The sequence below is a fragment of the Chiloscyllium punctatum genome, chromosome 2, assembly GCF_047496795.1.
Source record: "Chiloscyllium punctatum isolate Juve2018m chromosome 2, sChiPun1.3, whole genome shotgun sequence".
Classification (NCBI taxonomy): Eukaryota; Metazoa; Chordata; class Chondrichthyes; order Orectolobiformes; family Hemiscylliidae; genus Chiloscyllium; species Chiloscyllium punctatum.
Window position 1 is genome coordinate 39,340,724 of NC_092740.1, and position 24,311 is coordinate 39,365,034.

A 24,311-nucleotide genomic window follows, 5' to 3' on the forward strand; every position below is an offset into this window, starting at 1 on the left:
TTAACATTACATTTGTTGATTCTCTTTTCTGTCTGGGGCATTCACATCACTGAGGTCCAGTGAACATTACTTTTAAATGATTCACTGGAAACAGGTAATAGTTACACCTAGTCTCCGGCAAGTTTTGAACAATGGCCTTTTTAAATCAGCTATACGTTTTCATTCTTTTTTGAGCACCTTTCAAGTGTTTTTTTTAAGTCAACTCTCAGACTTTGGTCAGTTTTTGTAAAAGTCAAAGCATAGCCTGGAAACAGTTTCTAGCTTTGATTTATCAATTTCTCTTAAAGTGGTATTCTCACCTCAAGCCTATACATTAATACTAAAGCACCAAATCTTGTGAACATTAAAAGTGTCCTTAAAATGGACAATAGTAACAAAAGGAATCCCCTAATTTCAATCAAAAGGACATTCTTGGCATATGCTATAATCACGATTTTCAAAACGTGATGCCATCTTTCCAAAGTATCTTAAACAGGAGTGTGTTGGAGCAGTTTTATATTGTTTCATTCCAAAATTGCATCATTAATATAATTTGGACCTTGTTTTGATAATAGGTAGTCAACATCTTGTAAAGGAAAACTGACATTCTCATTACCATTTTTGCAATAATTCCCCTGAAAAGCACTCCAAGAAACCTTAGCATTTCTTTTCCCTTGCAAATTCTAAAACTGTCCAATTTAGATTTCTTTCTTGCTGTCCGAAATGTTAATTAATAACCTTCAGGTTAAGCTCACGAGCATGGAATAATCACATATGTGCCTGTGAAAACATGAATATTAAAGTACAAACCTGTATTTGCCACTTCACCTGTCCACCTGCCACTTCACCTTCTTAAAATTATACATTTTGACCCCATCCACAGTAACTTTAGGCCTTAACCATAAATTCTTCACTGGAATCAGAATCCTCCTCCAAATCACTTCCTGCTCTTTTAGTCTTTACAGTAAACTTTTCTTAGGGAATATACAGAATATGAATTGACCAATCACTTTGGAGTTCAAGTTTTTGTTAAAATCCCATCTCCTTCAGTTTTGTCTTTATCACTTTCCAATTCTCCTCTAATTCAAGTCATCATTTCTTTCTCCTTCTAAAATGGGAGGGGGGTGGGTGGGTGCAGGTGGAAAGAGTCCCTTTTGCTGACATTTCTATACCCGTTTCTAGCCTTTGGATCAAGTCCATTTGCATATTCTTCCATATCTGACCGAGTTCAAGTTTTCAACCTATATCATTGAATCCACCTTCCTCTTCTGTAACACTACCCATTTCTGATCCTTCTCATCTACCCCAAAAGTTCTCATCTGGTTCTTTATTAGAATAATTGAGTTCAGAGATGCCAATCTTCAAACAGGTTAGTCTTCCTCCATAAACTTGAACTGACCAAAATCTCTGCTGTTCATTTCCTAATCCACACCAGATCTGGTTTATCTAACTCCCATGGAGAGCCACATAGAGAAATTTCAAGCCAGAGTACTATCCTTCACTCAGGCTTTCAACACCAACTCCAAGCAAACTTTTTGAGCACAAATTCTGTCCTATATTCAGAGCAATGGATTTTCAGTCAAAAATTTAAATTTATAAATTCTATTTCAAATCCCTCAATCATCTCATCGCTTACATTTCTACTTGCAGCCTTACTACCTTTTGAAAATTCTTCACTCTTCCAATTCTGGTCTTGTATATGTTCCACCACTAGCAGCAAAGCATTGAGCTGCATAAACCCAGGCTTTCAATTCCCTCCTCTAAGCTCTTTTAGAACTATTTTTGGAACCTACTTCCTCAGTCATTGAAATGTTGACTGTTTCTCTCCACAAATGCTGTTAGATCAGCTGAGTTTCTCCAGCATGGCTTCTTTTTAAGATCTCCAGCATCTGCAATGTTTAATTTCGTTTCAGTTTAGACTAACTTCTATTATTTCTAGATAAAAGAAAACAAGCAGGTTTTACCGAGGAAGATACTTTGAATGTAGTAATTTATTATCAGATCCCTAAATGATTGGTCCCATACCCTTACTGAGGACAATTAGGGATAATTGTTTTGCTCTTCTTTAAACACAGTATCATGGACTTCTCTTAAAAAAAATCTGACGGGTCTAGGTTGGGCCTACATTAAATGCCATGTATTAAAAACATACTGCAGCACTCCCTTAATGTAGGACTAGAGTTTCAACTTACATCTACTGTCGCTCGAGTGGGACATGAACCTAGAAATTCTGAGACAGAGACAAAAGGCAGAGGTAGAATGCTATCAATGGAATGACAGTTGATTCCCCATTTAATAAGAACTAAAAAAAACGGAGTCTGTTGCACACAATGAACACAGGCATAAAAATTCAGAGAACTATACAGTATTTCAAAGGAATTGAAAAAATACTTTGGAAGATTGTCCACTAAGCCACTGCTCTCAATACTTTAGGTCAGGACTTGATCGGACAGAGTTCAAAAATGGAATTGAAATGGTATAGCAATAGAATCTATTCAGTGGGTGAGAGTTTAACATGGCATAGTAATTAGCCATGCACACAAGATTTTAATCTGTTGTTCAACTCAGCTGGAACAAGGATATAGAGCAAATCAAGGAATGGAAAAGCAAAATAAAATTGGTTAGAATTCAAACATGTTCCCAGATGACAATTTTGGCTGTGAGGCCATCTTCAGACCAAGAAGCATCAGCGGTTGATGCTCACAGTTATAAATTAGCGTAATTTTGGACTAATTACTATTGGATATCTTCATATGTGTACTGACATTTCTGAAGAACCCATCAACTAATTACTGCAAGTTAACATTATTTTCGCTGTTTCTCCCAGATGACGAGGTAGATTGTTGAACATTAAAAAAAAAATGAAATGAAATAAATTCCCAATGAAATTAGAGGCAATAAAATTAAATAATATTAAAACACTCCATCTGATGTAGCCTCTTATCAAAATTAATTGCATACTTGTCATACCCTCCATGCTGATAAAAATCACATGAACAAATACAATGCTTAAAACTACTCAATGGGGTTGTAATTTTTTTATTGTACGATGATGAGAGCATTTGTACATTATACTGCAACTCAAAACAATGGCAGAATGCAATTTACAAAATATACAAATAAATATCAGATCTTAAGAAATCAGAGCTATCAAATGCAAGGCAAACATGGAAATCCACATCTTCAAGTAGAGTTTGAATTAAATACTTAGTACAAGAACAAAACCTTTCATTGGCTTTCAGATGAAACAGAGTGAGAATGCATAGCTGAGTGTGACAGACGGTCTTGCATTGTCTTGTGTTGAGTAAGTTTTGTTGTTAAGAAAGCAAATTCTACTGATGCTAATATGGTTTAATACAAGTTGAAAGGCTACCATCAGATAGCTCAAATCAGGTGAAACTATACACTCTGAAGAGTAAAGCAACTGTTTGAAATTCATCTTTACACATTCTATCCAATTAGAGCATACATGTTTCACAATGCAAAATGTATTAATTGATACTGTCTCACTAAAATTACTCTTTAATGCTAATACTTGTGTTTTTAATCCTGAAACAACCCAAGTAGATTATTGGTATAACAGTACTAAATTTTCAAAGTTTTCTTTGTAAAAAAACTGTACTTGTTATTTTGGATATTTCCTCTTTCATTATTTCAGAACATAAGCTATGATGTTAGACCTTTTAAATTAAAAAAAACAGCAACAAGGTTGGAATCCATAAGTGAATATGTTTCAAGGCAATCCAGTTGCCAATTTAGCAGGAAAGTCCCTTTTGCTACATTGAAAGACAAATCAGGTTGGCAGTGATGCATCTAAGAATAAAAGGCTTAAAGGTTGGGAAGTTCTCCTTTTAAAAAAAAAGTGGGTAATTTAGAATATTGTACTGTTAGATGAACTTTCTTATCTCAGCCTAGGGTTTGTGGTGGCAATATTGGCAAAATTCTCATAACTCCGCAGAAATGAACTATTTCTTGTGTCTGTGCACAAGTTAAACGTGCAAATCTAGAAGGTATTGCCAATGATCTTGTGCTACTCCAGAAGATGCATTGTTGTGGATCCTGATTAAAACTTATGCTTTTATACTATTACTTTTGATCAGAACCCACAAAATGAAAATGAAACTTTGATCTTTTATTTAAAAATTAAACTGGTCAGACTTGGGCACTGATAGCTAGGCTAGCATTTATTGCCCATCCCTAATTGCCCAGGAGGGTAGTTAGGTGCCAACTGAATCTGGGGTCGCAGGTGTCCAGAGCAAGTAAGGATTATCTTCTGTAAGGGACATGAATAAACTGGATGGATGTCAATGAGAGTTGACAGTTATTACATAGTCACCATTAGGCCAGCTTTTTATTGAATTCAAATTTCACAATGGTGGAATTCAAACCCACGGTTTCTGGAATACAACACTGGAGTTCTGGATTATTACCACCGTAATAATATCACAATGCCACAGGCTTCCCTTAATAAAGGGTTAAATTTCATTTTTAAGATAGTATTAAAATTCATAATTAATGCCAAATACTCTCTGCCTCAGAAAAGGTGTTTTTGGAATGTCAAATTTCTCCACATTGAGTTTGGATTAAGACAGAAGCTGGTATCATAAACAATATTTTATATTGCTACCTAAAATTCAAATTAATAGTGATGGGATGTGGTGCATTTAAACTTCCCAACTTATTTTGTCAGTGAGAACACTAATGTGATCAGCCTCTTGCTAGGTACCTGAAGATCTCTACTTGGCACTAGATTTAAGCTGCCAGGAGAGGTCAGCAGTGAGCACTGATTCCCTGCCAATTGCAAATGCCAGTACATATTACAATTTCCTCACATGAAGAAGTGAAATATTGTTCAACCTGTGAAGAAACAGAAATATTATACTCAAAAGAACTGTAATGGGACATTAATTGGGTAGCATACAAGATATGGGGACAGAAAATCAAACTCTGGGCAGATATTGCATTTAAAATGAACTGAAAAAAAAACTTAAATACCCTACATTTGGATGTTCTGCTGATTGTGGGATGCAAATATTTTCTCTGGTAAATGTGCATATTTTAAAATGCTTCATTCAGAAATGCAATTTCAGCTAAGATTTAGGAATAAAATGTTAGTCTCAGCAGGTTTTTCATCATTTGACTTATTCTAAAAACGTTTCCTTTTAACCATATGGTACTCCTGTTGAGATAAAAATCAATTTAGGAATGATCAATTAAAACAGCTAATAGAAGAATTACAATATAAAACTGTATAAAGCTAGAACACTGTTCAACAGCATTAAACAATATCTACCATAACCTAAAAGGATATAAGCAGAAATTGCTGCTCAACACAATGTTTCTGAACTTTATTCTATTTCGCTAAGTAACCTGTTAATTCTGTTAATTGTAAATGCTAAGTTTGAATCAGAATACCAGTGCTCAAGTTTCTGCTTTGCATTTTGATTTCACATCATAATCTCTTCTGGAAAAACTCAGTCATGCCAAAGTGGTGCTTCATGGGAACTCTAACCTGCACAGATGATTACTCATCCTGTTTACTTAGGTGGTATTAGTAAGATTAAAACAAAATTAAGCCTGATGTTTCACTGGATTGCACAAGTGCACTTTCTCAAAGTAACTCTGACTGTTATTTTCTTTATTACTACTCAGCAACAGGAGATTCTATCCGGATGCTTTAACTCTTGGATCTAGGATAAATCCTAGAATCTTTCTCATCTGTTAAGCTCAATGATATTTTACATGTAATCACTTACACAAATAGGCCCCATGTAGTTAATAATGTGGGCCTACTGCAAATTCAAGTAAACTTCCCTCCCACTAGAGTTTAGTTTCTCCTTTTACACAGCATGCAGAAAGTTTTTCTTGTTATATTTCACCATTTCACCTCTTTACACTAGCTTGTTTCAATCAAAACCATATTTTTCTTTACAAAAACTTGAAGCCTTTAAAAAATAGAAATGTTAAATTATAAATTGAGAACAGTCAAGTTTCTTACTTTATACAGTTCAAATAAAATCAAAAGCTACAAATAAAAACAGGCAGAACAATCAACACCTAAAAATTAAAATGCAATATTTGAAGTTTAGAAAGTCATCTGGCTGCAAACTTCATAGGACATTTACATAATTCACTGGCTAATAAACATCCTTCAACACAGATGTATTCATCACTGCAGAAACCCCAAGAATAAGTACACCAGCATCTTTACATCATTGAAATCTTTTCTAAATAAAAAAAGTCCTCATCTGCATTTATCATACACTTCCCAAACATTTGCAATGAACTGGGATAACAAAGCAAGACTTGCTCAAGTTACTCTTATCCATTCACTTCAAGGAAAGAATCACTGTTGAAGTTAAGAGTTCTACATATCCAAGTTAAAACATAAAGCAATGTAAAAATTGCCATTTCTGCTGACATAATACTAGGGCACTCCATTTCACAACGCAGTTAAAAATATAATCACAGTACTTCTTAACTGTGAGACATAACTAATTTTCTTAAAAGTAGAAAACAGCAACATTGCTAACTACATTAACTAATGAAGTTTCCCCATGGTCTTTTGTAACATTGACATATTTACCACCATATTTAACAGAAGTACAAGTAACAGAACAATTTGTCACTTACCATTTGAAGCTCTTTGATTCACCTCAGTATCTGGTCACATCACAAATGTTAGAACAGTACTCCATTAACAAACTCCTACCTAGCATTTCAAATGTATAAATCAAGATTTCATTCACTAGTTATTTAAAAAATATATTTTAATTCAAAGTTGATTCAAAACATGCCAGCAAGGAAATGCATCTTATTCATTATGATTGAACAAACTCAGAATTGCTCAATGCTTGGAGATATTAATTTTACGTTATTGAAATCTTTGCCTGCCTACCCAAGTGATCTTGGCCCATTTACTATTAAATCAAATATCTGATCATATCCTGGTAATTCCAGGAAAATGGACAGTTCCAGGAGTGAAGTTCTATTGTGGATTTCAGCTGCATAAATTGTCACAGCTACTTAAGTTAAAAATCTACAGCTTTCTCCCAACCAGTATCACTTATAGGTAAGGAACAGCAGTGGCAATTTTATGGGTGTCTGTCCATTTACACAACTTAGAAACATCAACGTACTAATTTCAAATCAAGTTAACTCCTGCATTTCAGACAACGTTCATTCCAACATCCAAATACATCATGCCTAGAACTTCAGCAAAACATTATGACTGCCTTCAAAATAAAAAAGTTCTGGACACATTGCCCCCTAAACACAGCACATTTATACAAGTATATAGAAACATTTAATGCATGTACAAACAGGAAAAAACAAATTTCAAAAGTGAATCTCATGACTAACTCGGTGCACCATCAGTGGTTAGTGTAAGTCAAGCAAACACGTGGAGAGAGAGAGACACACACACGAATAAGACTTGAAAAGGAAACAAAAAAAAATGCATGAAAAGGAGTCAAGTTAGACCAGTTCAGCAGTGCACTGAAATCTCCAATATATATGCATACCTAGCAAGTATTCCTTTCCACAATAACCACCTTCATTACAGAAAACAGTCCCAAACAACTTATGTTTATGATCCACACACAAACTATAGTGCAATAAGGATTTAATTAAATTTGAAACCTTCTTTTGAAAACTTCTGCAGTTGATAAGCACATTTAGATTCGAGAAGTGCTGGAGAACTATGTATATAGGAAATAGCATTATACAATTCCCTTCAAGTAGTATGTTTACCATATCAGGTTGTATGCTAACAAGAATCATTTACAAAATTAAAACCAATTCTTTATTCAGGCCTATCAAAGAAGCAGCAAGAACCTTTGTTTAGGAATATCACGGTCTTGTTTTCTTTTAAGTTGCACTGTCAGGGAGGGAGCAGAGATACGGAATGACTATAAAACTAAAATGTAGTTGTACCACTTCTTGGACAGGACTGTGAAACAACAAGCTTAACTCCCATCACAGAATGGAAGTTCAATGACCAACCTTCTGAAAGATTTAGCAGCTGAACGGTTATTTTACTCATTGACGTTAGTCATTAAAAAAAAGTAAATCCAACAATTCTTTACTCAATTCTGTTACTACATCCTTCAGAAATCTAATTAAAGTAATATTTCACTTCAAAACAAAAATAATTTGAACATGCCTGGAAATGAATTCATGATCCCAAAAAACTACATTTTCCACTGATTGTCTGAAATGCTACTGTAGAAGTCAGTGTGGCAATAACCAGATTTTTAAAAATATTAATTTCAGTCAAAATGGATACACTCTGTTTGCACTTTGAGGATGTGTGCTTCTCAAGAACTGTTTGTCTATGATAGGTGGAATTTGTTTATACTCAAATTTATACAATTAGAAGGAAGGCACAACATACATTATTGCAGTTCAATTTCCAAAAGACTCCAAACAGTTCCTGCCATCTGTACTCGGCATTACAGTTAGTGTACCCCAGCTCATACTTGAACAAATGAGGCTTCTCAGTCATTGCGGACACACAAACAGTACGTCAACATTGATTATACGACTAAAAATTACAAGGGTAATGCCATTCATTTTCAGTTAATGTAAGAGAACAATGAGAAAATTGCAAATAATTAAGGACAACTAAGTTACTTTGACATTAAATCGTCAGTGTTTGTTATGAAGGCAGTTACAAATGTTTTACAGAAAACGTTTCCAATCCAATGTACTCTTGGCAGTACAGACAATGCTTCAAGATCGCCAAGTTGCGTGCAAATCAGTCAGCAGTCCAGTGTAGCACAGAAGACATAAGATTCTCCGGTAACTAGAGTACAATATTAAAGAAACAATGACAACATGCAAATTACAAACTGAAAACTTAACAGAAAAGGCAGTATGATAATCCAAAAGTGTTATGAAAAACAAAAAGCAATTCAAACACAAGATCTTCATCAAGCAAGAGTACTATTGTTTGTAAGTTTTTAGCCCATGCATAAACCTAATTCAAGGGCCACATGGAGCTTTTTTTTTATATAAAGGGTCATGCTGCAGCTATGGTGAGATCATGTTCATAGACATCTGTGTGTATGTAATGACTGGAGTGGGGCATGGATTAGATGGTAGACGTTCGAGATGGGAATTTGTTTTCCTTCTTCCTTAAATTTGGTTGCCTTTGAAAGCACCACGAGCTGCAGTAGAAGCTGCATTTGCTGCAGCTGTCTGCACAGTTTTGTTTGACATGACTCCTGTCGCAAACTCTTGCTGAGCTTTCTCAAAGCTAGCTCCTGTAGTACGATACATTCCATGTACCTAAAGGGAAAAAAAAATCATGTTAGTAAGTCCCTCTCTCCAAGACGAGATGTGAGAAATAAAGAAAGAACTTTAAAAATGAATTTTGTGGGGTTTATAACATAACAAAATCAATTTTTGTTTAACAGTGTTATACACCAAAATTAAGACTGCAAAGACCCATGGAAAAAAGAAAAGGCTTCAGAAATGACATCCAAGCTGTCAGCATTAAATTTCTCTAAATAGTAATTTGCACGTATCAGGATAGTATTTATTTATCATCCCCAATTCTCTGGAGAAAGAATATGGCCAGCTTCCTTCTTATACTGTTTTGAACTTTGGGGTGCATGGACACCCACAGTGATGTTAAGAAGGGAGTTCAAGGATTTTTGACCCAGCAATAGTGAAGGAACAATAGGATTGAGTCAAGAGTGTGGTGCTCGAAAAGCACAGCAGGTCAGGCAGCATCCGAGGAGGAGAATAGACGTTTCGGGCATAAGCCCTTCATCAGGGTGAAGCTATGGTTGATTTTATGCTAAGTCCTCCACAACAACTGGTGCTGATTCAAAAAAAAATCAACCTAAAAGGTTGTCTCCAGGCAAAATTAAGCTGAACACAGAGGCTGTACTGACTTGTTTACAATTTTTCTTTACTATGTGAATTAGGTAGCACTGAATATATGTTAACGATATGTTCTGGTAACTTGTTTTTAAACATCTTGCACATTTTCCTCAATTTAACAGTGTGTCCTCACAGTTTTTGTATTTAAAAGATTGGCTCCTGGGCAGTTGGGTACAGATTGGTAGGTGGACAAAACAGCAGAAACATCTAGCCTGCAAAGTTAAAGCATCCATCTCTTGCCATCTTCGTATGTTAAGCAAAATTTCTTGTCACTAGCTGCTCTTCAGCTTTCTCTGTAAACTGCATACTCTACAAATCCCCTGTTGAAAGGAAAAAGCGGGCATAAAATTGGTGCATCCAAAACCTCATATCATCAGCAAAGATTTGGAAGGAATCCAAAGGACCCGAAAAAGAAAACTCATTACATCTGCAATCCAGACTGGTGCTAGAACAGTGCTTCTGACTGGTTTTCTTCTACACCAATAATATTTGTGCCTTGTGTTGGTTGGTGTGTGCATTGAAATTAAGAAAGGGGCAAAGTTTAAGTTATAGTTACAGATTAGTCATTCAACTTGTCAACTTGTCGCATTGTTTAAAATGGTTTGATTGACCAGAAATCATCTATTAATTGCAGTGAAAGGAAACCTGGCATCCATATTCTTTTAACATGAACAAAATAGAATTGGCCAATTTGGTGATTCCAAATTTTCACTTGTGAGAGGAATCCTGGAATAGTGGAGCTTGATTGCCAACACACTATCCCAGTGAATCATGACCTCAACATGCAATCTTTACGAAAAAAGGTCCCCATTTCTGATTTTTGGAGAGAGGGGCCAGGTCATTGAGGAAACAGTTGAAGATGTTGGGTCCTGGCCACTAACCCAAGGAACTCCTTCAGTAAAATCCCAGGACTGAGAGGTTTGACCTCGAACCACAACTGACTTTCTTTCTGCTTTATCTAACTCTAACCAGTGAAGAACTTCCTCCCAAGTTGGTCGCAGAGACATGATCAGAGGAATGGCCTTGATATTAAGGCTGCAATGAGACTATGAACTGAGTAGCTTTCTTCACGGAGCCAGATTTTATTTCATGGTGGAGTGGGTGATATGCCAAGTCACAGTTGTGGCTCAATACAATTCTACAATTCATGAGCCACAGTTTCTCAAGGTTGCCCAGTGGAGTTGCTCGATCTGTTCAAGTCTGCCCCATTTAGCATAATGGCTGTGGCACAAATATAATGGAGAATATCCCCAAATGTGAGCAGGACATGGTCTCCACAGCGACTACAAGCTCATTCCTACTGCTTTCATCATGGACACATGTGTCTGTAATTGTAGACTGCGGAAGATAAAGCCAAGTATGTTTTTCCCTTTGTTAGACTCCCTCAATACGATAATCAGCTACATGCTTCTGCACTTAGCCAGCGGTGCTACTGAGCCACTCTAGCTGCTGGACAGCAAAACCCACCACTCAGACTACATCTATGCCATTACCAGTCTTACTGCTCCCTCCAAGTGATGTACAGTATGGAGGAATGCTGCTTCATCAACAAGCATCATGGCTGAAGTGTAAATGAATACTTTGTCCCTAAGGTACATGATGCCCATGCCTTCCAGGCAGGCTAAAATGGATGAGAAGAATTTCTATCCCTTTTATATCCATACTTTTGATGTAGTTGAATTGGACTTCAGCAATGCTTTTGATAAGGTCCCATATGGGAGACTGACAGCAAACGTAAGAGCCATGGCATCTAAGGAAATTTGGTATATTGAATCTATAATTAGTTGAGTGGCAGGAAGCAGAGGGGCATTTTTCCAAGTAAAAATCTGTGTACAGTGGAGCCCTACAGGGACTGTGTTCAGACATTTGCTGTTTGTAGTTTAATAAAAAAAGTGACAAATGATTACTATGAATCCAATCTGGACAAATGTGAGGTAATGCACTTGGGCAGGATAAACAAAGCAAGGGAATACATGATTAACAGTAGGACCCCAGGAAGCACCAAGGATCAGAGGGAGTTGGAATCGGGACAGACAGATAAAGTAATTAAGGCGGCATAATATTTGCCTTTATTAGTCAAGACAGAGTTTAAAAGCAGGAATGTTATGCTGGAACTAGGCTGCAGCTAGAGTGTTGCATGCAGTTCTAGAATCCACATTATAGGAGGGATATCTTAACACTGGGGAAGATGCAAAGGAGATCTTCCAGGATGTTGCTTGGGCTGGAGAGTTTCAGTTATGAAGAGAGATTGGACAGACTGGGCTTGTTTTCCTTAGAGCAGAGGAGATTGAGAAGGGGCATAAATAAAATATTTAAAATTATGAAGATCATAGACAATAGGTAAGAAACGTTTCCCTTCTTGGAGGAATCAATGACCAGGGGCAAAGATTTAAGATTAAATGTACAAGGTTTAGAGATGCGCGAGAAAGTTTTTTTCACTTAGAGGATGGTGCAAATCTGCAATTCACTGCAAGTAGGGATGTTAGAAGCAGAAACCTCAGCATTTTAGATGTATGCCCTGCCATCTCAAGTGCTCAAGACTGTGGACCACTTGCTGGAAAATAGGATTAAAATTAGGTAGCTGTTCTTGACTGGCACAGATGAGATAGGCCAAAAAACCTTTTGTCGCGCAATGACTAAGTGGGAGGAGATCTGGCGGTCAAGTGCTATAGTGAATCTGACTGGCTGACAACTCTAGCAGGACCAATAACACTAGAGCTCAGTGGCAGGCACCACCACCAGGAGTGCAAGCAAGAACATGAAGGAGAGCAATGACTGCAGAAGAAAGAAAAGCCTCTGGCTTTGAGGGGATCTGAGGGCCCAGAGTAGAGGGAATGGGGCTAAGGTTTTAGAGGGAAGGTAGCAAGGGAGGGTGGGAATGGGGTAACCTGGATGTGCACAGAGAATCTCCCAGGAGCATAATAATAAAAAAAGGGCTTGTCCACATTAGTTGTATTTGAGTACAGACAAGGTATTACATTCATCAATATTCTTCAGAGAAACCCATTACCTTTAAATTTTTTATTTACAAGTTGACTACACTTTAGAAGAATGGTCATACTTTTCTTATGGTAACACTAGATTGCATTAGGTTTTTAAATTATTGCTTGCTTACCTTTACAGGTCTTTAAAAATAAAAAGATCATGAAGACTTTAGTAAATTAGAAGTGCATTGCTATAGTATGCTGCTATTGTGACACTTGGAAAGATTCAAAAGCAGCTTATTACACTCATTTCACTTGATTAGACCCCAATAACCATCTTTAAACAGCTGCTAGTCAATGGTCACAAAAACAGACAGCCAAATGGATTGAGCAATCTCTACCTTTCAGATGTCTTTTGAAAAGATAATTAGTATACATATAGGAATGGTACCATACTTTCAGATTTTAGATAACCAAATGTATCAAAGACCCAAATATTTCTTGGAGGGTGCCACAAAATCATTTTTGCTTTTTAAAAAATCCAATCACAGTAAATTGGCATCACTCACCAGGGCAGCGTTCATTTCTAAATCTCAATTGCCTTGGGAGATTGTAGCGGTGAACTATCTTCTTGAAACATTGTAAATTCTAGTTGGCGCGTTGACGGATTCATGCACGAGGGGGGACTGTTGGAGGGAGGAGGTGGTGGTGGTGGTGGTAGTGATAGCCATCAATTGGGGTCAAAAGCAAGTATGACCAACAAACATTTCAACTTCAGAAATATTGCACTACATATTGATTATTTTCAAGCAACTAAATTCATGCCACACATCCCTGTAACAATGTTCTGACTGCCACCTGTTGGAAAATCCAAGCAAAACAGTTTGCCAGAGCCAATACTAGCACAGCAAACTTTAACAATCACATCCAAAACTGCAACTATTCAAACACTTCAATGTAATGAATGAAGAAAATCTTCCAAAAGTTAAGAGTACATTTCCAAAACTAAATTACCTATTCACAAAAAAAAACCTCAACTGTGATAATACTGATTAATAAAAGATTTTATTCTAGTTGTTTATTCAGTCTTCCCCCTATCTTGGCTGAAGGAATCAACCATTTTCTTTCTACAAAGGGGGCTCTGACCTAAACTCAAATGATAACAATTTTGACAATGGTACATGTTGGTAAAGTTAAATCAACTGCACAAGACTTTAAAATCAGAGTTTAAGCTAATACTTACTGCAAGTTCACATTGTGTCCATCTGGTCTGGACAGCAAAAAGAGCTTCAAAAGTGGGCAATTTACCTCTTCCTCGGGATACAAATGGCTTAATCCCATAAGCATAATTTTTATATTCACCATGGCTCAACTCTTGAACTCATAGCTTTCTGCCTTGTACAAGTTCCATTCCAGAGACTTCAGCATAAATTTAGGTTACACCTCTGGTGCAGTAGTGAGAGAACGAGAATGAGAAACACAGTGACAATGTGCAAAGACAAGTAGGGATTAAACAAATAGCTAGAGTTGAAGGAAAACAATTCCTTGAAACTGTGGAAAGTTACAAATATGGTGGGGGCTGGGGGCGTGTGAGGTGCCAAGCAACAAGAAAGACTTACAAACAATAAATGAGTATTTTGTGTGACAGGAGGAGATAGAGAGCACTGAACCATTCAAGGCAGTGAGAACATGAACAGGGTTCTCACAGACTGTTGGAGATTTAAAAGGTGGAGGACGAGGGTGAGGGAGGGGGTGGTTGGCAAACAAAGAAACACTTGGAATATCTGCATATGTACATGGCAGAAAAAGTGAATGAGTGCTTCAGCTGGGCTTGTATCTCAATATAAAATCATTGAGTTTGTGTCACCGATATGTTCAACATTTAACGTGTGCCTATAATTGTTTTTCATTTTTTAAAATTGATGTAGAGGCAATGACACATGAAACACTACAGAAACGATGACAAAGTAGATGTCAAATATTGAAAACTTGCAGATGACAAGGCTCTAGTGTCTGCCACAGCAAAAAGGCAAAAGGAAGGCAAAAGTGAAAATTTGGTCCTCTGGAAAATGAAGCTGGAGAAGTAACAATGGAGAACAAAGAAATGGCTAAGGAACTGACTAAATATTTGCATCAGTTTTCAGAGTGGAAGACCAGAGTATTATCCCAAAAATTCAAGAGAGTCACGGGACAGGAAGTATGGTAGCCATCACCAAGGAATACATGCTGAAAAAACTGAAAATGTCTGAAAAGTAGATAAATCACCTGGACCAGAAGGGGTGGACCCCAGAGTTCCGAAGGAGATAGTTGAAGAGATAGTAGGGGCTTTAGTGGTGGTCTTTCAGGAATCATTGGAGTCAGGGAGGGCCCCAGAGGACCACAAAATCACTAATGTAACCCCTTGTTTAAGAAGGGAGACAGGAAATTATAGGCAATTAGCCTGACCTCAGTAATTGATAAGACTGGAGTTCAGTGCGAAGGATGAGATTCTTAAGTACTTGGAAATGTTTGGTAAATTAGGGCAAAGTCAGCATAGTTTCATCAAGGGGAGGTCATACCTGACAAATCTTCTAGAATTATTTGAGGCGGCAAACAGCAGGTTAGACCAAGGAGAGCCAATGGATGTTATCTATCTGGATTTCCAAAAGGTCTTTGAGAAGGTGCCACACAGGATGCTGCTGAATAAGGTAAGGTCCATGGTGTTTGAGGTAAGGTATGAGCACGGATAGAAGATTAGCTGGCTGGCAGAAGGCAGAGATTGGGAATAAAAGGGTCCTTCTCAGGATGAAAGCTGGTGACTAATGGTCACCGCAAGGGTCAGTGCTGGACCACAACTTTTCACTCTATACATTAATGCTCTACGTAAAGGAACTGAGGGCATTCTAGCTAAATTTGCAGATGATACAAAGATAGATAGTGGGACAGGTAGTATTGAAGAGGCTGCAGAAAGAATTAGATAGGTTAGGGGAGTGGGCAAAGAAATGGCAGCTACAATACAACTGGAAAAGTGTGTGGTCATGCACTTTGGTAGGAAGAATAGAGGCATAGATTATTTTCTAAATGGTGAGAAAATTCAGAAATCTGAAGTGCAGGTTTGGGAATCCTAGTCCAGGTTTCTCTTAAAGTAAACTTGGAGGCTGAGTCAGTAGTTAGGAAGGCAAATATAATGTTGCCATTTATCTCAGGAGGACTAGAATATAAAAGCAGGGATGTACTTCTGAGGCTAAGGCTCTGGTAAGACCACATTTGGAGTGTTGTGAGAAACTTTAGGCCCCATACCTCAGGAAGGAAGTACTGGCCCTGAAGTGGGTTCAGAGGAGATTCACAAGAATAATCAGAGGAGTGCAAGGCTTAATGTATGAGGAACATTTAAGGACTCTGGGACTATACTCAATGGAGTTTAGAAGGATGAAGGGGGGATCTAATTAATTAGATTAGATCCCCTACAGTGTGGAAACCGGCCCTTCGGCACAACAAGTCCACACCGACCCTCCAAAGAGCAACCCACCCAGACCCATTCCCCTACACCTAAACACCATGGACAATTTAGCATGGCCAATTCACCTAACCTGCACATCCTTGGACTGTGGGAGGAAACCAGAGCACCCGGAGAAAACCCATGCAGACACAGGGAGAATGTGCAAACTCCACACAGACAGTTGCCCGAGGTGGGAATTGAACCCAGGTCCCTGGCGCTGTGAGGCACCAGTGATAACTTAGAATACTGAAAGACTTGGATAGAGTGGACATTGGGAAGATGTTTCCATTGGTAGGAGAAACGAGGACCCAAGGGCACAGCCTTAGAAGACCCTTTAGAATGGATATAAAAGAAACTTCTTCAGCCAGAGAGTAGTGAATCTGTGGAATTCATTGCCACAGAAGGCTATGGAGGCCAGGTCATTGAGTAGATTTAAGACAGAGATAGAAAAGGTATTTGGTTGTCAAGGGGATCAAAAGATTATGGGGAGAAAGCAAGAGAATGGGGTTGGAAAAACCTGTCGGCCAAGACTGAACTGTGGAACAAACCCAAATGGGCTGAATGGCCTAACTTCTGCTCCCGTGTCTTCTGCTCTTCAATGTGCAACCCCTTATTCTGAGATTATGTGCCCTGGTCCTACACCTTTCAAGGGAAAAACAACCTTTCCGCATCAAGTCATCTAAGATTATTAGATGTTGTAATAAGGGGGCTTTTCATTCTTCCAAACTACAATGGAACACAAGCACAGTATACACAACCTCTTCTCATATGGTGGTCCTTCCACACCTGGTATGAAAATAATTATACTTTTTTGGTTCAAACGTTCAGATGACCACGATGAACTTAGTTCACAATGTTATTTGAATCTAGAAACTTACAATGGATAGTTTCTCTCTAAATATTTACATTTGGCAGCAAAATATCGATTACTCCCACAAATGCCATCACTTTCACATCAATACACATATCTTCACATTCTTCTAAAAAAACCTTAAAAATAAGTTGACAGAAGAATATAAAATATGAAAAAAAAGTGTGGAAAGTAATAAATGCACAGAAAAGCTCACACAACGTGTGAATGTTAAAAAGTTGCTTACCTTTTTAAACATAATTAGTGAGACAACGGCTGAACCAGTAAAAGCTGCTGCAACAATCATCATCAGAACTCCAACAGGAATACTCCTATTAAGAGCTGTAAGTGCTGAAATCCAGCCACTGAAATACAGAGATGATTACAGATCTATCTTTCAAAATGAAAGCTAAAAACAACTGGTAATAGAATACTGATAACTGCACAAATCTTCTACACATTTCAATGGACTAGATTTTGCAGTACAGTGGAAACTCGATTATCCAAATGAGATGGGTGGGCACTATTTCGTTCGGATAATCGATTAAATGCCTTTCCTCTGGGGCTCGAAGTTTTAAATCTGCTCCCAGTTCAGGAGACTAGCAGCAGCACACAGCACATGAGGCCCTGCCCCCCCGTCCACCTACCCTCACGTCCAACAATGCCCCCCGACAACCCCGCACCCCACCAGCACAAAGTGCACAAGCCCCCACCCCCAACACCGCCCTCCATTTGCCCCCAGCCCCATCCAAACCCGCCCCCCAGCACAAAGCGCACGGGCCCCCGCCCCTGCCCCCAACAACCCCACCCCCCACCCCCCACCACCAATCCCCAACACTGTCCAACCCTGTCCCTAGCCCCATCCAACCCCCACGCGAGCTCCCACCCCCAACACCATGCCCCCACCCTCCTGGGCATCTGGACTGCACACCAACAGGACTGCTGCTGCAGTTGCATTTGTGGAGCAAGTTTTTACTGCAAACTTTTGACAGGTTCCACCTTTGCCCTACACAGGACAATGCTGGGAGAGATTATTCCTGGGAAGCGGGGTGGGGGGGGGGGGGGAAAAGAGGAGGGGTGGTGGTGGTTTAGGGCACATCCCTTTGAAGAACTCCAGGGAAATTGTGGGAAGAGAGAGAAGGCGGGAGGTCAGTCATTTGGAGATGGTTCCCGTTTAAAATCACTGTAAACAAAAGACACGATCACTGTTGGAAACACGTCTTTGATGTAATGTTTCTAATCGGGACTGAGATCTCCTTCGGATAATCCGATTTTCGGATAATTGGTATTTGGATAATCAAGGTTCCCCTGTAGGGGGTAAAGCAAATTACTTGCTGCTGGTCTCAAAAGAAAACCCTACTGGACCTCAACATTTGGTGACAAAAACACTACCTCCTCTTGTTGTGCAGTATACACTGTCACATTCTTTAGTAGAGACTCAGAATGGGGAGCTATAGCAATGTCAAACTATATAAGCAACCAATCAATCCCTATAGATGGCCACCAAGAAATTTAAAAAAAACACCAAGAGCAAGCCAATTTTGTTTTATTATACACAGTAAATTCAAGATTGGAACATCCCCTGGGTTGGGGAGTCCAGGACTAGAAGGCATAGGTTTAGGGTGAGAGGGGCAAGACTTAAAAGGGACCTAAAGGGGAAATTTTTCATACAAAAGGATGGTGCATGTATGGAATGAGCTGCCAGAGGAAGTGATGGAAGTTGGTAAAATTACAATATTTAAAAGGCATTCTGGATGGGTACATGAATAGGAAAGGTTGAGAGGGATATGGGCCAAGTATTGGCAAATGGGAATAGATTAACTTCGGATATCTAGTTGGCATGGACAATTTGGATCGAAGAGTCTGTTTCCATGCAGTACATCGATGACTCTATACACCAACAATGAAGCAAAACTGGAGTATCATGCCCAGTTCTGAACACTATGCATTAGGAAGGATGTAAAGATCCTTGAGAAGGTGCAGAGAAGATTTATTACAGTAGCTATGGAGAAGAGGGATTTTTAAACTTGTATCTAATTGGAGGAGCTCATGTTCCTTCAAACAAGGCAGGTTGAGGGGAGATTCAGAAGAAATGTACAAGATCTATAGGAAAGATGCTGTAAAACTTGAGGGTGCAGAAAAGATTTACAAGATTGTTGCCAGGACTAAAGGTCTGAGATATAAGGAGAGACCGAATAGACTGGGGTTTTGTTCCCCTGGAGCATTGGAGACTGAAGGGTGACCTTATAGAGACTAATAAAATCATGGGGGTCATGGATAGGGTGAACAGTCAAGGTCTTTTTCTTAGGGTGAGGGAGTTCAAAACTAGAGGGTAGGTTTAAGGTGAGAGAAGATTCAAAATAGGACTGGAGGGGAAATGTTTTCATGCAGAGTGTAGTGCGTGTTTGGAACAAGCTGCCTGAGAGAAAGTGGTGGAGGCAGGTACAATTATAACATTTAAAATGCATCTGAATGGTATAGGAATAGGAAGAGTTTAGAAGGATATGAGCCAATATTGGCAAATGGGACTGGGTCAGATTAGAATGTCTGGTCAGCATGAACAAGTTGGATGGAAGGGTCTGTTTCCATTCTGTACGATTCTATGCTTCGAAGAAATGCTGCTCCCTTTAGTCGACATGGGTGAGGATGCAAGGAAGAACGTTTATGCAGCAAATGGTAATGACGTAGACCTTTCTGTTTGGGAGGGAAGAGATGGAGGAAATTGGATGAACGCTTGAAAGAAACACAGCAGAACCACTGGGATTGAGTTGAGAACTGAATTTCCTGGATCATTGTATGGCAAGTCAACATGGACTTGATGGGCTGAATGGTGTCTTTCAGTGCTGTATTGACTATGAAACTTTGGGCCTTTTTCAGCAAATCAAGAATTAGAATGTTTCAATTTCTTGGCTAAGATTAGCTAAGCAAGCAAACAGAGAGATTTTACTGTCAGGAATACTCCTTAGTAGATGTGTGCAAGAGTGCCTGTACGGTGTGATTTTGGGGGGGCTGGTGGGAGAGCACCAATTTCTAACTTTATCATTGCCTGGTGATGCTTGTTCCAACAGTTTGTGCGCAAGCTGACAGAGATAAACCAGTCCTGGCTATATGGCCAGAAGAATCTCCAAAGGAAGAGAGTGGGATAAACAAGTAGAGTTGGCATGGGTACTCATCAAGTTCTATTCAACTTCACTTAAAACATTTCAAAACGAAAAGCTTCACTTAAGGTAATTTACTTGAAAAAAAAAGTCACTGGGATAAGTTCTCATGGTTCTCATTACAATGAATCTGAAATTTAGGAATTAATACTCACCAGTTTCCCCACTGTGGAATTCCTACTGATTGCAATACATGGACAGCAAACTGACAGATAAATACGAAGAAGAATAGAAAGAAGCTGAAGGAACTGTCACTCCTGAAAAAGAATGTACCTTCATCAGTTTCAGTGTTAAATCACTTTCACAAATCCTGCATCCCTCCTCACTGTGTTTTGGCGTAAAAAGGATCACAATCTTGCACAAGATGTTGTTTTATTCAAATCCAGTGAAAATGAGAAATTTAAAAAATGGAAAGCATGTTGCTCCCCAAAGTAGTAAAAAAAAATTGTTTGAATAAATAATTAGTTGCAAATCAGCATTATTGGGGAAAGGAAGCAATAGCTGGGAGAGTGTTAATTCACGCCGCCGCCACCAAAGAAATTTAGAAATTCAAGTTGGGGCTGAACAGACTCAAGAAAACAATTAGGAAAGTAAATGGGGGCATGGAAAGAAAACACCATTGGGCACGATTATAGAGAATCCCAGGATATTCTACAAGTATGTCAAGGGGAAAGAGCAGAACGTATTAAGGACCAAGGGAGCAATCTTTGAGTAATCTGGACAGCATCAGTAGCTTTTGGATGCGAATCTTATCAGATCGAATGGATCGGTTGGAGAGACAGTTAGAAGCGATGAGGAATTTGCAACAGCAACAGTATGTGATGGATGGCAGTTATAGGAAGGGGGGGGAAAAGTCTCAGATACAGTCACATAGATGGGTTAATTCCAGCAAAAGGTAAGACAGGTAGGCACCTAGTGCAGGAGTCACTTGTGGATATACCCATTTCAAACAGGTATGCTGTTTTGGAAAATGAAGGGGGGTGATGAATTCTCAAGGGAACATAGCATGAACAGCCAAGTTTCTGATATCGAGACTGGCTCTGATGCAACGAGGGGCACGTCGGCTTCCAAGAGATCAACTGTGACAGGGGATTCTGTAGTCCAAGGAACAGACAGATATTTCTGTGGCCAGCAGAGGAAAAATAAACAGAATAGTGTGTTGCTTTCCTGGTGCCAGCATCAAGGATGTCTCAGAGAGGGTGCAGAATGTTCCCACAGGGGAGAGGGGCCAGCAAGAGATCATTGTCCACACTGATATAGGAAGGAAAAAGGTTTAGATTCTGAAGAGTTAGGTAGAAATTTTAAAAAGGAGGTCCGAGGGTAGTAATATCTGGATTACTCCCAGTGCTGCGACCTAATGAGGGCAGGAGTAGGAGGATAGAGCAGATGAATGCATGGCTGAGAAGCTGGTGTATGGGAGAAGGATTCACATTTTTGGATCATGTGAATTTCTTTTGGGGTAGAAGTGACCTGTACAAGAAGGACTGATTGCACCTAAATTGGAAGGGGACTAATATACTGGCAGGGAGATTTGCTCGAGCTGCTCAGGAGGATTTAAATTAGTAAGGCGGAGGGGTGGGACCCAGGGAGATAGTGAGGAAAGAGATCGATCTGAGACTGGTACAGTTGAGAACAGAAATGAGTCAAACACAGTCAGGGCAGGCAAGGACAAAGTAGGACGACTAAATTAAACTGCATTTATTTCAATGCAAGGAGCCTAACAGGGAAGGCAGATGAACTCAGGGCATGGTTAGGAACATGGAACTGGGATATCATAGCAATTACAGAAACATGGTTCGGGGATGGGCAGGACTGTCAGCTTAATGTTCCAGTATACAAATGCTACAGGAAGGATAGAAAGGGAGGCAAGAGAGGAGGGGGAGTGGCATTTTTGATAAGGGATAACATTACAGCTGTGCTGAGGGAGGATACTCCTGGAAATACATCCAGGGAAGTTATTTGGGTAGAACTGAGAAATAAAAAAAAAGGGATGATAACCTTATTGGGATTATATTATAGACCCCCTAATAGTCAAAGGGAAATTGAGAAACAAACTGATAAGGAGAGCCCAGCTATCTGTAAGAATAATCGGGTAGTTATGGTAGGGGGATTTTGACAATCCAAACATAGACTGGGACTACCATAGTGTTAAAGGTTTGGATGGAGAGGAATTTCTTAAATGCGTACAAGACAATTTTCTGATTCAGTATGTGGATGTACCTACTAAAGAAGGTGAAAAACTTGACCTACTCTTGGGAAATAAGGCAGGGCAGGTCACCGAGGTGTCAGTGGGGGAGCACTTTAGGGCCAGCGACCATAATTCTATTCATTTGAAAATCATGACCAGATCTAAAAGTTGAAGTTCTAAATTGGAGAAAGGTCAATTTTGACGGTATTAGGCAAGAACTTTCAAAAGCTGATTGGAGGCAGATGTTTGCAGGTAAAGGGCCAGCTGGAAAATTGGAAGCCTTCAGAAATGAGATAACAAGAATCCAGAGAAAGTATATTCCGGTCAGGGTGAAAGGAAAGGCTGGTAGCTACAGGGAATGCTGGATGACTAAAGAAATTGAGGGTTTGGTTAAGAAAAAGAAGGAAGCATATGTCAGGTATAGACAGGATAGATCGAGTGAATCCTTAGAAGAGTATAAAGGAAGTAGGAGTATACTTAAGAGGGAAATCAGGAGGGCAAAAAGGGAACATGAGATAACTTTGGCAAATAGAATTAAGGAGAATCCAAAGGGTTTTAACAAATATATTAAAGGACAAAAGTGTAACTAGGGAGAGAATAAGGCCCCTCAAAGATGAGCAAGGCAGCTACAGAAAATGGGGGAGATACTAAATGAATATTTTGCATCAGTGTTTACTGTGGAAAAGGTTATGGAAGATATAGACTGTAGGGAAATAGATGGCGACATCTTGCAAAATGTCCAGATTACAGAGGAGGAAGTGCTGGATGTCTTGAAACAGGTAAAAGTGGATAAATCCCGAGGACCTGATTAGGTGTACCCAAGAACTCTGTGGGAAGCCAAAGAAGTGATTGCTGGGCCTCTTGCTGAGATATTTGTATCATCGATACTCACAGGTGAGGTGCCGGAAGACTGGAGGTTGGCAAATGTGGTGCCACTGTTTAAGAAGGGCAGTAAAGACAAGCCAGGGAACTATAGACCGGTGAGCCTGACCTCGGTGGTGGGTAAGCTGTTGGAGTGAATCCTGAGGGACAGGATGTACATGTATTTGGAAAGGCAAGGACTAATAGGGGATAGTCAACATGGCTTCGTGCGTGGAAAATCATGTCTCACAAACTTGATTGAGTTTTTTGAAGAAGTAACAAAGAGGATTGATGAGGCCAGAGCAGTAGATGTGATCTATATGGACTTCAGTAAGGCGTTGGACAAGGTTCCCCATGGGAGACTGATAAGCAAGGTTAGATCGCACAGAATACAGGGAGAACTAGCCATTTGGATGAAGAACTGGCTCAAAAGGTAGAAGACAAGAGGGTGGTGGTGGAGGGTGGTTTTTCAAACTGGAGGCCTGTAACCAGTGGAGTGCCACAAGGATCGGTACTGGGTCCACTACTTTTTGTCATTTACATAAATGATTTGGATGCGAGCATAAGAGGTACAGTTAGTAAGTTTGCAGATGACACCAAAATTGGAGGTGTAGTGGACAGCGAAGAGGGTTACCTCAGATTACAACAGGATCTGGACCAGATGGGCCAATGGGCTGAGAAATGGCAGATGGAGTTTAATTCAGATAAATGCGAGGTGCTACGTTTTGGGAAAGCAAATCTTAGCAGCACTTATACACTTAATGGTAAGGTCCTAGAGAGTATTGCTGAACAAAGAGACCTTGGAGTGCAGGTTCATAGCTCCTTGAAAGTAGAGTCGTAGGTAGATAGGATAGTGAAGAAGGCGTTTGGTATGCTTTCCTTTATTGGTCAGAGTATTGAGTACAGGAGTTGGGAGGTCATGTTACAGCTATACATGATATTGGTTAGGCCACTGTTGGAATATTACATGCAATTCTGGTCT

The 24,311-nt window shown here is 39.3% G+C and overlaps 1 protein-coding gene across 1 annotated transcript in view; it reads right to left on the minus strand.

The window, feature by feature from the left end:
• Window positions 1-3,002: 3,002 nt before the first annotated feature.
• The window catches only part of scamp1 (secretory carrier membrane protein 1), a 62,871-nt gene continuing 41,562 nt past the window's right edge, over window positions 3,003-24,311 (minus strand). Inside the window, exons 7-9 of the mRNA XM_072547453.1 lie at window positions 20,436-20,537; window positions 17,370-17,487; window positions 3,003-9,270 (exon numbers count right to left, since the gene is read on the minus strand). Coding sequence (XP_072403554.1) covers window positions 9,118-9,270; window positions 17,370-17,487; window positions 20,436-20,537 — 373 coding nt within the window. The 3' untranslated portion in view covers window positions 3,003-9,117. The remainder of the gene's footprint in view (window positions 9,271-17,369; window positions 17,488-20,435; window positions 20,538-24,311) is intronic.